At 39.8% G+C, this 16,666-nt stretch overlaps 1 protein-coding gene across 1 annotated transcript in view; it reads right to left on the reverse strand.

Annotated features, from left to right (window-relative positions):
- Window positions 1–16,666, reverse strand: part of MDN1 (midasin AAA ATPase 1) — a 175,121-nt gene that overhangs the window by 62,317 nt on the left and 96,138 nt on the right. Inside the window, exons 44-50 of the mRNA XM_045057836.1 lie at window positions 9,123–9,282; window positions 7,953–8,069; window positions 6,511–6,719; window positions 3,115–3,263; window positions 2,539–2,750; window positions 1,983–2,203; window positions 747–860 (exon numbers count right to left, since the gene is read on the reverse strand). Of these exons, the coding sequence (XP_044913771.1) occupies window positions 747–860; window positions 1,983–2,203; window positions 2,539–2,750; window positions 3,115–3,263; window positions 6,511–6,719; window positions 7,953–8,069; window positions 9,123–9,282 (1,182 nt within the window). The remainder of the gene's footprint in view (window positions 1–746; window positions 861–1,982; window positions 2,204–2,538; window positions 2,751–3,114; window positions 3,264–6,510; window positions 6,720–7,952; window positions 8,070–9,122; window positions 9,283–16,666) is intronic.

A 16,666-nucleotide genomic window follows, 5' to 3' on the forward strand; every position in this document is an offset into this window, starting at 1 on the left:
AAAAATCCCACATACTTGGCAAGCCATGATTTAGTTCAGCCACAACATGACCACTACGGTAGTTTTCCCTGTTTGTTTTCTTCCCAACATTTACCTTGTTAACCTTTAGTGTAGATAAGGTAATTGGTTTAGCACAAAAGCATCATATTTTCTTTTTTGGTCAAAATCAAATGAAGATGGGGTGGGAAATTAAAAGCCTGGTTCTGTCAAAATGTCCCTAATTTCCTTATTCTTTTTAAGAGAGAGAAAGACGTGTGCACACGTGCAGCAGGGGCAGAGAGAGGGAGAGAGAATCCCAAGCAAGCCCCCGCACTGTCAGCGCAGAGCCCGATGCTGGTCTTGAACCCACGAACTTCAAGATCATGACCTGAGCTGAAACCAAGAGTCGGATGCTTAACTGACTGAGCCACCCAGGTGCCCCTAATTCCCGTATTTTTCAAACACAGGCAATGAGTATGAATGATGGGTCCCAAATGAACAAGCCAGTTGTGGCTGAGTTGGGACCAGAGACCAGTCTTCCACTCCTGTGTTCTTCCTTCTATGCTTGTATATCATCATCCTCTTTCAAAGACTAAAGGATACAATGGATAGTTTCTAACAAGAAGAGGAATTTGCATCTGGATACTTTGAGTCTTCTAAATATTACTGTTATCACAGTGGTAGTTCTGTCAGGTCTTTTTCCATGAACTCAATGGACCAATTTCCTAAACTATGCTGAGAACTCAAAATCAAATCTCATGCAGTACCTGTTATATTTGGTTGTAATATTTTGATGACATTACTGACCCCAGCTGAGAGAGAATTTGAGTAAAAATTCCTAAGTGATGCAGCACTGGCTTCCAAATGAATCTGTATTGATTCTGTGGAGGAAGGAGAAGCAAATGTTAGTATCTAAAGTAGGGCTGTCCAGGTAAACTTTTTGTGATGATGGAAAGAAACATCCTATAGTTGCACTGTCAGAGTAGCCACTAGTCACATGTTAGTAAGCACTTGAAATGTGGCCAGTACAACTAAGGACTGGATTAAAAAAATTTTTTTTTAATGTTTATTTATTTTTGAGAAAGAAAGAGCATGAGCAGGGGAGGGGCAGAGAGAGGGAGACACAGAATCTGAAGCAGGCTCCAGGCACTGAGCTGTCAACATAGAGCCTGACATGAGGCTCAAACCCATGAACAAAGATCATGACCTGAGCTGAAGTCAGATGCTTAACCGAATGTGCCACCCAGGCACCCCAAAGGACCGGATTTTAGATTTTATTTCATTTTAATTAACTTATATTTACATTTTAGTAGCCATCTGTGGCTAGTAACTCTCATATAGGACAATGCAGATAAGAATTTATAAATTCTCTATACATTTGTAGACAGATCACATATACCATACAATATACACATCTTCTGGCTAATTTCTCATGGATAGAAAGGTTCATATAAACTCAGTTACTTTAGGCAACAAGGTGTACCAACAAATTCCATCCTCTGTACTTTGCAACCCATGCAATGTTGTTACCGTTGGATTTTTCCTCTTAAAATGAAAGAAGTACAAAGAAATTAAGCATGAAAAATTAGAGCACTGGAATGAAAATAAAAGTCTCTTATGCGCTTTTAGGGGAAATGAATTTACCAAAAGCAACCTTTCCCAGACAGTAATGTTGTGCAGCAATAGTACAGAAGCATGTTCAAAAAATAAATAGTAACATAATATAGTACATTTTCTTTTTGGATTTGATAGGTGGAAAGATACTGAAATGAATTACATGGGAGCAAAGTTTCTCTTAGGACACATCTAAGAGCAGATATGTTCCTTAATTTTTTAACAGGTATACAAACAGTAATGCCAGGTCACAAATTTCTTGCTAGGAGATCTTCCAGATATAATTTTAACAGTGTCCTCACAGAATAACACAGCTGCTGAGGCACAAAAATAGGGTACGGGTAAATATATTCACTTATTACATATACAAAGTAAGCTTTTTGACTCACCAAGCCCCTGTGGTATATTCTTGGCTAAATGATAAAGCCATTTAACTCTGAGCACCCAATCTTGATTGGTTGCTCTTTCTATAAGCAATTTAACAGCCATGGCCAGAACATCTGGTTCATCAATCCAGTAAGTAGCCACTTCGATTGAACTGAATTTCAAGCTCTCAGGGTTAGAGGACTGCATAATTTTCTCCAAGTCTGGTAAGGTAAGAGGCTGAATCCTGAAATTAATTAGAACAGCAAGGCAAAGTCAGTACTAGAATGAACTTACATCTTATATTTCAAAAAACTAGGTAAATAACTTTGCAAACAATGGATCAAAGAGGTAATGGGGAAAAGATTAGTCCCCTTCAAAGGAGGACAAGTAAAACATTATGAAGTGAATAATAAATAGAGAGGAATATTGCAATGAACAAGGAAACTATGACAGCTGGGTGATAAATGACCACACAACATTCTGGTCAGACATGTTGTGTCATGACCATTATCATTAAAAAAAAAAAAAAAAAAAAAAAGCCAAGATGCCAAAGAGATACAACCTCAAGGCTCCACTAACCTGGCCCAGCTGCTGGTTTTCATGCTCATCCTGTTAAGGCAATATACTAAGACTTGTCCATCACTTCGGACTCTAGAGAGGTGAGAATCTTCTGTAGCAAAGATTGCTGAGGGCAGAGAATCTGGCCACAGGCCCATGGCAAGGATGGAGTTACCCCAGGTTTCATGGGCTCGTAGAGAAAAAACATGTTTCTCCAGTAAAGCCTGCACAAGCTGGTAGGAGATAAAAACACGTGGTATATAAGCAACAACATATAAGTGCTAATACCAAAAACTAGCAGAGTAATAATAGTTTTCCAGGCCCCGATAGTTGTTGTCATATTGTAACATACACATCCTTCAATTTTCAACATTACAGGGTAAATTCCACTTTTTCTAATGATAGCTAAGTTTCCAAGAAGTAAATATTGTATTTCACCTATTTACCAGAAAATTACTTGGGATACCAGATCTCTACTAGAAAGTAACTAAAGCAGTCCACTCTCAGTTCATTAAAGTTATCATCAATAGAATTTCCTCCACCTAAATAACGTAGAGTGTTATAACTGAGAAAGCTATTTGCAACATTTCACAGTACCTTTTGGTTTGCTGGTGAATGCTGGGAGCGGACATATGCTTCCCAGCATACTTCAGAAAAGGCTGTGTCTAAACTCAGCCCTCGCTGTAGGCACTGCACAATGAGTAAGGCTGTCTGAATTAAAGTTGAAATAGATGATGTTGGAGAACCTATAAAAGAAAACATATTGCCATCTATGAGCAACAGATTCTGCAAAATCTCCAATGAAAACAAACAAATTCGACTTCACATCAAGCTTCGTTCTACTCAAATTCACCCAGACACTTATTTTAGAAAGGCATCTAAGTGGATATTAGGGTCTCACTAGCACACAATGGACTTGTAGGAACATTTATATTCCTTCCCTAACCTGCGTCCCTCCCTCTCTTTCTGTCAGAAGCACAGTGCAGGAAAGCAACAATTACAAGTATGACAAAGCCTGATCACACATATCCTTAAACCTAAAGTTGACACACAATGAAGGTAGCAGAAAGAGCATGGTCTCATGAAGGACCAAGCACTTTAAAATCCAACAGAACTACTTTCAATTCTCACCTATCATTATTAACTGTTATGCTCTGATGAGTTATTCAACCTCTCTGAGCCCTATCTATAAAATGAAAACATGCCCTGAAGAACTAATGTGAAGAAGACTAAAAAAGCAACTGACATTGTACCTAACACATAATGGTTACTCAATAAGGAGTATCATCATTTTTCAGCATTATCTTTGTTATTATTCTTGCCTACTCCTGTGTATTTGGACATTTAAAAGAAGTAACACCTGGCTGTTTTGAACAAGTCAAAGTTCCCTCTTTGTTCTACCTTCAAAAGATTCAGTGACCATCCTGAAGATAAGGACAAACTTTACATTAATGTCTAAAGCAGTATTCCTCAAAGAATGGGTCTCTGGATGAATCCATCAGAATTACCTGGGAAACTTCTTTAAAATACTAATTTCTGTGCTTCACTCAGACTTGCTGAACCCACTCCCTTAGGGGGAAGTAGGATACCACCATATCTACATTTTTAAAGACTTTTCAGGTAATTTCTATTTGTATGTACACTAAATTTAAAAACCTCTAGACTAGGGGAGCCTGTGTGGCTCAGTCACTTGAGCGTCCAACTTTGGCTCACGGTTCATGAATTTGAGCACCCCCCCCCCACCTCAGTCCCCCCATAGGGCTCACTGCTGTCAGTGCAGAGCCCACTTCAGATCTTCTGCTCCTCTCTCTCTACCCCTCCCGCATTCATGCTTTCTCTCTCAAAAATAAACATTAAAAAAAAAACCAAAAAACCTAGACTAGCAATTAAATGGAATAACACATGAATCTTTTTTTAATTGTTTTTTTTTTTAATGTTTATTTATTTTTGAGAGAGACAGAGCGAGAGCAGGGGAGGGGCAGAGAGAGGGAGACACAGAATCCAAAGCAGGCTCCAGGCTCTCAGCATAGAACCTCATGCGAGGCTTGAACTCATGAGCCATGAGATCATGGCCTGAGCCAAAGTCAGATGCCTAACTCACTGAGCCACCCAGGCACCAACACATGAATTTCTTTCTTTCTCTCTTTCTCTCTTTCTCTCTTTCTTTCTTTCTCTTTCTTTCTCTCTTTCTCTCTCTCTCTCTCCCTTCCTTTCTTCCTTCCTTTCTTCCTTTCTTCCTTCCTTTCTTTCTTCCTTCCTTCCTCCTTCCTTCCTTCCTTTCTTTTTCTTCCTTCCTTCCTTCTTTTCTTTCTTTCCTTTCTTTCTCTTTCTTTCTTTCTTTTTCTTCCTTCCTTCCTTCTTTCTTCTCTTTCTTTCTTCTCTTTCTTTCTTTCTTTCTTTTTCTTTCCTTCCTTCCTTCCTTCCTTCTTTCTTTCTTTCTGTCTTTCTTTCTTTCCTTCCTTCCTTCCTTTTTCTTTCTTTCTTCCTTCCTTCCTTCTTTCTTTCTTTTTTAAAATTTACATTCAAGTTAGTTACCATATAGTGCAACAATGATTTCAAGAGCAGATTCCTTAATGCCCCTTACCCATTTAGCCCATCCTCCCTCCCACAACCCCTCCAGTAACCATCTGTTTGTTCTCCATATTTAAAAATCTCTTATGTTTTGTCCCCCTCCCTGTTTTTATATTATTTTTGCTTCCCTTCCCTTATGTTCATCTGTTTTGTCTCTTAAAGTCCTCATACGAGTGAAGTCTTATGATACTTGTCTTTCTCTGACAGACTAATTTCGCTTAGTATAATACCCTCTAGTTCCATCCACGTTGTTGCAAATGGCAAGATTCCATTCATTTTGATTGCCGAGTAATAGTCCATTGTATATATATATACCACATCTTCTTTATCCATTCATCCATCAATGAACATTTGGGCTCTTTGCATACTTTGGTTATTGTTGATAATGCTGCTATAAACATTGGGGTGCATGTGCCCCTTTGAAACAGCATATCTGTATCCTTTGGATAAATACCTGGTAGTGCAACTGCTGGGTCATAGGGTAGTTCTATTTTTAATTTTTGAGGAACCTCCATACTGTTTTCCAGAGTGACTGCACCAATTTGCATTCCCACCAGCAGTGCAAAAGAGATCCTCTTTCTCTGCATCCTCGCCAACATCTGTTGTTGCTTGAGTTGTTAAATGTTGGCCATTCTAACCAGGTGTGTGGTGGTATCTCATAGTGGTTTTGATTTGTATCTCCTTGATGATGAGTGATGTTGAGCATCTTTTCATGAGTCTGTTAGCCATCTGGATGTCTTCTTTGGAAAAGTGTCTATTCATGTCTTTTGCCCATTTCTTCACTGGATTATTTGTTTTTTGGGTATTGAGTTTGATAAGTTCTTTATAGATTTTGGATACTAACCTCTTATCTGATATGTCGTTTGCAAGTATCTTCTTCCATTCCCAGTTGCCTTTGAGTTTTGCTGATTGTTTCCTTCACTGTGCAGAAGCTTTTTATTTTGATGAGTTCATTTTGATAGTTCATTTCTGCTTTTGTTTCCCTTGCCTCCAGAGACGTGTTGAGTAAGAAGTTGCTGCGGCCAAGGTCAAAGGTTTTTGCCTGCTTTCTCCTGGAGGATTTTGATGGCCTCCTGTCTTACATTGAGGTCTTTCATCCATTTTGAGTTTATTTTTGTGTGTGGTCTAAGAAAGTGGTCTAGGTTCATTTTTCTGCATGTTGCCATCCAGTTTTCCCAGCACTACTTGCTGAAGAGACTCTATTTATTCCATTGGATATTCTTTCCTGCTTTGTCAAAGATTAGATGGCCATGCATTTGAAGGTCCATTTCTGGGTTTTCTATTCTGATCCACTGATCTGAGTGTCTGTTTTTGTGCCAGAACCATACTGTCTTGATGATTACAGCTTGGTAATACAGCTTGAAGTCCGCATATGAATTTCTATAAGAAAACTCCACAGAGGCTAGAAGTCAAGCACCTTACCTACAACAGTACTCTGAATCTCCATGTGTAGAGCCAAGAGGGTGTCACACACACTGTCCCCCACCAACCCAAGGCTGTGCAGGAGAACTTTCAGATCCAGGTTATCTGGGATGTTCCCATCCCCTTCTCCTGAAATGTAGATTTCAAGCCCACGATTCCTCATCGCTCGGGATATTTCTCCATGAACAGGATCCATCGAGAGAAAAAGTCTGGTAATATAGCAATCCAAAGAAAAAAAAATTAAAATCCCAGTTGCAACCAATGATGAGGCTGCTCAACAACAAGTGGTGAAGGCAGACCGTATATGGCTCCTCTTCAGGGAGCTTATCAAGATGATCTCATTAACTCAAAGTCTGCTACTTTCATCTGTCTTCTATCTTGTAGTGCCAAAATGCATGAATACAGCAAAATCAGTGTCTCTAAACCTATTCACCTTAGAAACTAGTGTTTATCCAGTGCACCTTTAATGCTATCTGAGAACATTAAAATTCTTACTTTCAGATATTTCCCAAATCAAATAGTGCTAATTCATCATTCTAACTCACCTACAAAGATCAAAAAAGGGAGCAGTGTGCTCTTCTGAAACAATTATCTTCATATATTCAACATCTCTGCCTAGCTATCTAACATCTCCAAAACTAAACAGTGGATTCCCTGTTGACCTTCCCTACATCAAACAAGCTCCAGGGCACCTAGGTGGTTCAGTCAGTTGAGTATCTGACATCAGCTCAGGTCATGATCTCATGGTTAAAGGGTTTGAGCCCCGTGTCAGGCTCTGTGCTGAAAGCTCAGAGCCTGGAGCCTGCTTTGGATTCTATGTGTCTCTCTCTGTTCCTTCCCCACTCACAGTCTCTCTCCCTCTCTCTCTCTCTCAAAAATAAACAAACATAAAAACAAAACAAAACAACAATAACAAAACCCTGCTCCTTTGCCAGTCTTCCCTTTCTCAGTAAATGGCTCACATATTTATCCAATTATTCAGGCCAAAAATTTAGGTAAAATCTTTGTTTCCTCTTTTTCTCAACCCGCATGTCTGATCAGCAAATCCCAACTCATGTTACCCCAGTCTAAGCTATAGTATCTCTTGCTTGAACTATTGCAAAAGGCTTAAGACCATTCCCCTTGCTTCTACCCTTTACCACCAACCCACTACAAAAACCTCAACTATTTTTTTATTTTTTTTTTTAATTAAGCTTTGTGCCCAATGTGGGGGTTGAACTCACGACCCCCTGAACCAACTGAGCCATCCAAGTGCCCCCTCTTGTTTACTGAGAGTCTGGCAAATAGCAGAGCCTCCGTAAATATTTAACTGAATCAATAAATGAGTGAACATATTTATGACTGAATGTATGAATATAATATGTAACAACGTCCTACTGAATGTCCACCTCCACTATTGAAGTGGTCAGATTCTTAATCAGAAACTTAAGAGGCACAAATACCTGAAATTGGGATTTGGTGTTATGGTGGGAGTGGATCCATCTATCATTCCTCTTTCACTAATAGTGAGAACACCTCCAGGTTCCAGCAAAGCATTCAAACGATCCAGCACTGATGGGCTGCATAGAGAGACGTCAAATTAAATGGTGGCAGACTGACATCTGCACGCATTCTACTTTCCTTACACAGGCTTCCCACTGATCCTGACCCATGTCCTCCTTCAGCATGGATCACTCCCCCACATAGAATTGTGCTCTCTCTCTCCCCATCTGCTCCCCTTTTCACTCCCCAAGGCACATTGCTCAGAGATTCATACACAGTAAATACCCAAAATACTGTTAAATAAACAAAATTAAGGGAAATGGTTCCATGATGTTTAACTCTTTTCTCTTTCCCCTTCCATCTTCCCCACTTCCCAACATTATCAAATCAATTTAAAGGCAACTAAATTTCAATTCAAATCATTCTGAAAAATGCTTCAGGTAGAGAAACCATCAGACAACCTGGAGTGGCTTCTATTATGCTGTGTACTACGGTAGTTTTATGACGCCGTTTTCGTTATTTTAGAATCAAAGCAATACACTGATACACATTTTCTAATGTCTGCCTTGTAAAAGATCCTCCATTTCAAAAACCTGTACTCAAGAATGACCCTAACAAAAGGAGTTTTGATGTTAAATAAAAAGGTCTAGGGGCGCCTGGGTGGCGCAGTCGGTAAGCGCCCGACTTCAGCCAGGTCACGATCTCGCGGTCCGTGAGTTCGAGCCCCGCGTCGGGCTCTGGGCTGATGGCTCAGAGCCTGGAGCCTGTTTCCGATTCTGTGTCTCCCTCTCTCTCTCTGCCCCTCCCCCGTTCATGCTCTGTCTCTCTCTGTCCCAAAAATAAATAAACGTTGAAAAAAAAATTAAAAAAAAAAAAGTCTACCTCAAAAACTGGAAAAGAAAACAAATTTTGTTAGCCTTCAGTTCACCCCAAAACAGTCATACAGAGCTAAAATCTTGCAGCTAATGACCAACTACCTTTGTTCACCACAGGGATAAGACTACAGAAGATGACTGAGGATACATTTGAGGTTAAGAAAACAAGTTCAAAACCCAGAGCTTCCAACTGGGTTTCTACTTTGATAAGCATATCCCAAATTTCAATCTGGTGTTTAAGCAGAATGTCCTTACTTGCAGAAGTTAACATTGTCCATCAAAAGCCAATCTCCAGACTTCAGAGCCCGAACCAACATGCTGTCAACCCATTCAAATGTGCCATGGCTGCGACCACTGGTGGATTGCAGAAGCTTCGCCCCAAAATTTCGGAATTCTTCCACAAGTTTGGCAAACTCTGAAATGTCACAGCCATAGCACTTAATGTCAAAGGAAGGCAATAAAAAGACAACAAAAGAAAAATGAACGAAACCCCTTAAGAGTTTATTAAAATAAAATAGGAAACTTCTGGTCCAAGTTTTTGAAGTTTCATAATAGAGTATATATAAGAAGAGGGTTTTTTTTGTTTTTTTTTGTTTTTTTTTTAATTTGTTTAAACAAAACAGGTACAAAATTTAGGTCTGGTGGCAGAAAATACTTTTTAATGACTAGATAGAGGTAACTCAAAGGGTGACAGAGACGCAAATAATCTTTGTCATACTTTCTCACATGGCACAAGGAGAATAATGACTCCCATCTATTACTGCATTTTTACCAAATGAAAGGGCATTAAGTTGGCACAATGAAATCAAAGTCGTGAAGTCAAAGGTTTCTTTTATAATGACCATATCACATGATTATAGTAACAACTGGTATTTACTTTCCTAGTGCTTTTTTTTTTTTTTTTTAATGTTTATTTTTGAGAGAGAGACAAAGCATGAGTGGAGGAGGGACAGGGAGCAAGGGAGACACAGAATCCGAAGCAGACTCCAGGTGCTGAGCTGTCAGCACAGAGCCTGACTCGTGAAATGCAAGATCATGACCTGGGCCAAAGTCAGATGCTTAACTGACTGAGCCACCCAGGCATCCATTGCCTAGTACTTTATTTCCCTGGAAACTGCCTTATGACCCTTGTTCATATCACAAAGTATTATGTATTGGACTCCTGCTTCTGGCCATGAGGAAATAATAAGGTTTAGACTTCAGCTCCACTGTTAACAATTTAAAAACTACACAAGAGGGGCGCCTGGGTGGCGCAGTCGGTTAAGCGTCCGACTTCAGCCAGGTCACGATCTCGCGGTCCGTGAGTTCAAGCCCCGCGTCAGGCTCTGGGCTGATGGCTCAGAGCCTGGAGCCTGTTTCCGATTCTGTGTCTCCCTCTCTCTCTGCCCCTCCCCTGTTCATGCTCTGTCTCTCTCTGTCCCAAAAATAAATAAACGTTGAAAAAAAAAATTTTTTTTAAACCAAAAATAAATAAATGTTGAAAAAAAAATTTTAAATAAAATAAAATAAAATAAAAACTACACAAGATACACAAACAACTGCTTTCAGACACTGGAGAACAGACAGCAGAGCTCTGTGATACCTGGGGAAAGAAAGCCCTAAAATTGCCTTTGATTTCCACCTGGAAGGAATTTCTGGATTGCAAAGCAAGGAGAGGGAACTCCAATGTACCACAGAGGTCTCACTGATTTGCGGACAGACTGAAACTCAGGGAGGCCAATCCAATCCAACTACGCTGAAGGGCAGAGTACTCAAGATGAAGGAGCTATTCAAAGAGCTCCAGAATTTTAGATAAGGGCCTCTGGAATCTTTGGCTAAATAAAAAAATCTGCATGTGCTTATAAATGGTGAAGCTCCACAAGGATGAGAACACTCGCAAGGAAAACCTGGGGAGCTATGAGTGGAACGATTCCCAGAGCTCACCCAAGACTGAGTATTACTCCAGTTCCCACCAGCAAAACTAAGGAGACCCCAGTGAATATACCAGCAATTCAGCAGAGATGCCGTGCAAGCTTCACCTCAATAGGGAGGCTAATCTAGCCCTACAGTAAAGGTTACTCTGGAATGACCTTAAAAAGCTTGAAAAGATCAAAATGACCTTTCAAGAGAGCAATGTAGGAAGATCCTGAACTCACCTCCTTCCATGGACACACTGAATTGATAGCTATCTATGGAAAAATTTCCTCCAAAAGAACTCTAAAGTCTGGCTGAGTGATGACTACACACCAGACAAATGGAAAAAAAAAAAAAAAACCCAAAAAACAAAAAACAAAACACTGAAGCAGGGAAGAGTGGTTAGGAAATAATCTCGCCATAAACACTACCCCCCCAGCATAGTGACCCACAACTGGAAAGGACCTGAAAACCTGCAGCTTCCCCTTATGGAGCAAAAGGTTTGAATCCTACATCAAGAATCTCAACTTCTAAAACATGTACCTAAAAAGCAAGCCCTCAAAAACATCTATCTTCTAAAAGCAACAGAGTTTGGGGCACCTAGGTGGCTCAGTCAGTTAAGCGTCCAACTCCTGATTTCGGCTCAGGTTATGATCTCGTGGTTTGTGAGTTCAGTCTAAGTTCAAGCCCCGTCCTGGGCTCTGCGCTGACAGTGCAGACCCAACTCCCTCTCTCAAAATAAATAAACTTTAAAAAGAACACATTTCCCTAAAAAGACAATGTAATACAATAAAAATAAAAATAAAAATAAATAAAAATAAAAAGCAGCAGAGCTTGCATGCCAAGACTGTGATCCCAGAAAGGGCTCACATACTCAGACTCGTCCCAGGGCCCAGCTCAGAGGAGAAGTCAATCCCACCCAGGCTTCACCTGCCTCTATTAAAGAAACAACCTCCTCACGGTTTGTGGGATCAAGCCCCACACTGGGCTATGCACTGACACTACAGAACCTGCTTGGGATTCTCTCTTTGTCTCTCTGCCTCTCCTCTCTATTTCTCTCTCAAAATAAATAAACGAAAGGAAAGGAAAGGAAAGGAAAGGAAAGGAAAGGAAAGGAAAGGAAAGGAAAGGAAAGGAAAGGAAAGGAAAGGAAAGGAAAGGAAAGGAAAGGAAAGGAAAGGAAAGGAAAGGAAAGGAAAGGAAAGGAAAGGAAAGGAAAGGAAAGGAAAGGAAAGGAAAGGAAAGGAAAGGAAAGGAAAGGAAAGGAAAGGAAAGGAAAGGAAAGGAAAGGAAAGGAAAGGAAAGGAAAGGAAAGGAAAGGAAAGGAAAGGAAAGGAAAGGAAAGGAAAGGAAAGGAAAGGAAAGGAAAGGAAAGGAAAGGAAAGGAAAGGAAAGGAAAGGAAAGGAAAGGAAAGGAAAGGAAAGGAAAGGAAAGGAAAGGAAAGGAAAGGAAAGGAAAGGAAAGGAAAGGAAAGGAAAGGAAAGGAAAGGAAAGGAAAGGAAAGGAAAGGAAAGGAAAGGAAAGGAAAGGAAAGGAAAGGAAAGGAAAGGAAAGGAAAGGAAAGGAAAGGAAAGGAAAGGAAAGGAAAGGAAAGGAAAGGAAAGGAAAGGAAAGGAAAGGAAAGGAAAGGAAAGGAAAGGAAAGGAAAGGAAAGGAAAGGAAAGGAAAGGAAAGGAAAGGAAAGGAAAGGAAAGGAAAGGAAAGGAAAGGAAAGGAAAGGAAAGGAAAGGAAAGGAAAGGAAAGGAAAGGAAAGGAAAGGAAAGGAAAGGAAAGGAAAGGAAAGGAAAGGAAAGGAAAGGAAAGGAAAGGAAAGGAAAGGAAAGGAAAGGAAAGGAAAGGAAAGGAAAGGAAAGGAAAGGAAAGGAAAGGAAAGGAAGAAAAAGAAAACGAAAGAACGAACCAACCTGAGGGCCAGGCATCTAATATAACACATCATCCTAGAGCCTGCTGGGCGCCATCTTTGTCCCCTTCCTTTGTAGTGCTCCAGAGCACCAGCACCTCCCAGAGCTTTTTACACATGTCTGGAGCCCTAATTTTTACAGCTACTACCCAGGGGACACCTCGTGATCCTCTGGCTCTGGAGGCCAGGAGAGCTTGAGTTCCTAATCCCATGGGACTGGATTCAGTGTCACCCAAAAGGAGACAGAATTGATAAATTCTACCAAACATTCCAAAGGAATAAGTATTAATCCTTCAATCCTTTTCAAACTCTTCAAAAAAAAAAAAAAAGAGGGAACTTGCCCAAACTCCTTTTATAAACTCAGCATTACTCTGATACCAAAACCAGACAAGGATGCCACAAGAAAAGAAAATTACAGAGGCACCTGGATGGCTCAGTCAGTTCAGTTGAGTGTCCGACTTTGGCTTGGGTCATGATCACGCCCCACATCAGGCTCTGTGCTGACAGCTCAGAGCCTGGAGCCTGCTTCTGTTTCTGTGTCTCCCTCTCTCTCTGTCCCTCCCCCGCTCACGCTCTCTCAAAAATGAGTAAACGTTAAAAAAATTTAAAAAGAAAAGAAAATTACAGGCTAATATCACTGATAAACACAGATCCAAAAATTCTCAACACAATAACCAGCAAGCTGAATTCAACAATACTGTGAAAGGAGCATATACCACGATCAACTGGGATTTATTCCAGGGATGCAAGAATGGTTTGACATCTGTAAATCAATGTGATATAACACATTAGCAAAATGAAAGATAAAAATCATATGATCATTTCAATAGAAGAAGAGAAAGCACTTGACAAAATTCAACATCCATTCATGATAAACTTTTTTTTTAATTTTTTTTTTCAACGTTTATCCATTTTTTTGGGGACAGAGAGAGACAGAGCATGAACGGGCGAGGGGCAGAGAGAGAGGGAGACACAGAATCGGAAACAGGCTCCAGGCTCTGAGCCATCAGCCCAGAGCCTGACGCGGGGCTCGAACTCACGGACCGCGAGATTGTGACCTGGTTGAAGTCGGACGCTTAACCGACTGCGCCACCCAGGCGCCCCGCATGATAAACTCTTAAAAGTGAGTATAGAGAGAAATGCTTCAACTTAATAAAAGCTCTATAAGCTCAGAGATACCATCATACTTAATAATGAAAAGCTGAAAGCTTTTCCTCTGAGATCAGGAACAAGATAAGAATGCCCACTCACGCCACGTTGTTCAACAGAATATTGGAAGTCCAGGCAGGGCAATTCAGTGAGAAAAGTAAGAGGCATCCAAATTGAAAAGGAAAAAGGAAAATTGTGCACATTACATAATACTATATACAGAAAACCCTAGGACACCACAAAAAAAACCCTGAAAATAAACAAATTCAGTAAAGTTGCAGGATACAAAATCAATACATACACAAAAATTCATTGTGGTTCCATGTACTAATAATGAACTATCAGAAAGTGAAACTGAAACAATCACATTTACAATTGCATCAGAAACAAAAACAAAAACAAACCTAGGAATAAATTTAAACACGGCGGTGAAAGACATGTATGTTGAAAACGGTAAGGCATTAATGAAAGAAAATGATGAAGACATAAATGAATGGAAAGATATCCCATGCTCCTGGACTGGACACATGTTATTAAAATGATCATACTACCAAAACAATATACAGATGCCATACAACGCCTATCAAAATTCCAATGGTATTTTTAACCAAAATAGAACAAACAATGCTAAAATTTGTGTGGAACCACAAAAGACCCCCCAAAAGCCAAAGCAATCTTGAAAAAGAAGAAAGCTGGAGGCATCAGACTCCCTTATTTCAAATTATATCACAAAGCTAAAGTAATTAAAACAGCATGATATGGGCATAAAGACACACAGATCAATGGAACAGAAGAGAGAGACCAGAAATAAACCCACAAATATATCGCCAATTAATTTATAACAAAGGAACCAAGAATACACAATAAGGAAAGGACAATCTCAATTATTGGTGCTGGGGAATCTGGACAGCCACATATACAAGAATAAAACTGCACCACTGTCTTATACCATATACAAAAATTCAAAATAGATTAAGGCCTTGAATAAAAGACCTAAGCCACAAAACTCCTAGAAGAAAACATAAATGGTAAGCTCCTTAACATACGTCTTGGTGATGACTTTTTAAACATGACACCAAAAGCAAAAACAAACAAGTAGGACTACATCAAACTAAAAAGCTTTAAGCACAGCAAGGAAACCCATCAACAAAATGAAAAGACAATCTACTACTGAATGGGAGAAAATACCTGTAAGTCATTTATCTGATAAGGGGCTAATATCCAAAATATATAAATAACTCATACATCTCAATAGCAAAATTATATACAAACCCATTAAAAACTGGGCAGGGGAGGGGCGCCTGGGTGGCGCAGTCGGTTAAGCGTCTGACTTCAGCCAGGTCACGATCTCGCGGTCCGGGAGTTCGAGCCCCGCGTCAGGCTCTGGGCTGATGGCTCAGAGCCTGGAGCCTGTTTCCGATTCTGTGTCTCCCTCTCTCTCTGCCCCTCCCCCGTTCATGCTCTGTCTCTCTCTGTCCCAAAAATAAATAAAACGTTGAAAAAAAAAAAAAAAAACTGGGCAGGGGATCTGAATACACATTTCTCCAAAGACTTTTTAAAAAAAATTTTTTAATGTTTATTTTTTAGAGAGGGAGAGGGAGAGAGACAGAGAGAGAACGAGTGGAGGGAGGGGCAAAGAGAGAGGGAGACACAGAATCTGAAGCAGGTTCCAGGCTCTGAGATGTCAGCACAGAGCCCAATGCACAGCTTGAACGGATGTTTAATTGACTGAGCCACCTAGGTGCCCTTTCAAAGACTTTTAGATACTCAACAGGTACATGAAAAGATGCTCATCCTCATTAATTATCAGGAAAATACAAATCAAAACCACAACAGGCTATCACCTCACTCCTGTTAGAATGGCTATTATCAATAAGAAATAACAAGTGCTCACAAGCATGTGGAGAAAAGGGAACCCTTGTGTACTACTGGTGAGAATGTAAATTTGTGCAACTAACTATGGAAAACAGTACAGAAGCTCCTCAAAAAATTAAAGATGGAACTACCATATGATCCAGCAATTCCACTTCTGAGTATTTATCCTAAGAAAATGAAATCACTAACTTGAAAGATAATGCACCACCATGTTCACTACAGGATTGTTTGTAATAGCCAAGATATGGAAACAACCTAATTGTCTTTCCACAGATGAATGGATAAAGAAATTGTAGTGTATATACACACACAATGGAATATTATTTAGCCATAGAAAAGAATGAAATCTTGCTATCTGTGACAACATAGATGGACTTCAAAGGCATTATGCAAGTGAAATAAATCAGAGCAAGACAAATATCATACGATCTCTTTTATATGTGGGATAAAAGACCAAGCTTATAGATACAAAGAACAGACTGGAGATTGAGGGAGCTGGGGAAAGAAATGGGTGAAATGTTTGTTTTCAGTTTTTTTTTTTAATTTTTAAAAATGTTTTTATTTATTTTAGAGAGAGAGAGAGCAGGGGAGGGGCAGAGAGAGAGGGAGACACAGAATCTGAAGTAGGCCCCAGGCTCTAGCTGTCAGCAAAGAATCCAATGCAGGGCTCAAACTTGTGAACAGCAACATCATGACAAGAGCCAAAGTCAGACACTTAACCGACTGAGCCACCCAGGAACCCCTCTTTTTTTTTTTTTTTTTTTTTTTTTTTTTTTTTTTTTTTTTTTTTTTTAAGTCTAAATAGGTGAAATAAAAATATAAGATCAAAACAATCCATAAACAACTTCACTGCCTACCACAAAGTCCAAAATTCTTTTTTTTTTTTTTAATGTTTATTTTGTTTTTGAGAGAGAGAGAGAGACAAAGAAGAGAGGGAGGGAGGGAGGGAGGGAACGAGCACGAGCAAGTACAGCAGGAGA

This window comes from Felis catus, chromosome B2 (assembly GCF_018350175.1).
Source record: "Felis catus isolate Fca126 chromosome B2, F.catus_Fca126_mat1.0, whole genome shotgun sequence".
In the NCBI taxonomy this organism is placed as follows: Eukaryota; Metazoa; Chordata; class Mammalia; order Carnivora; family Felidae; genus Felis; species Felis catus.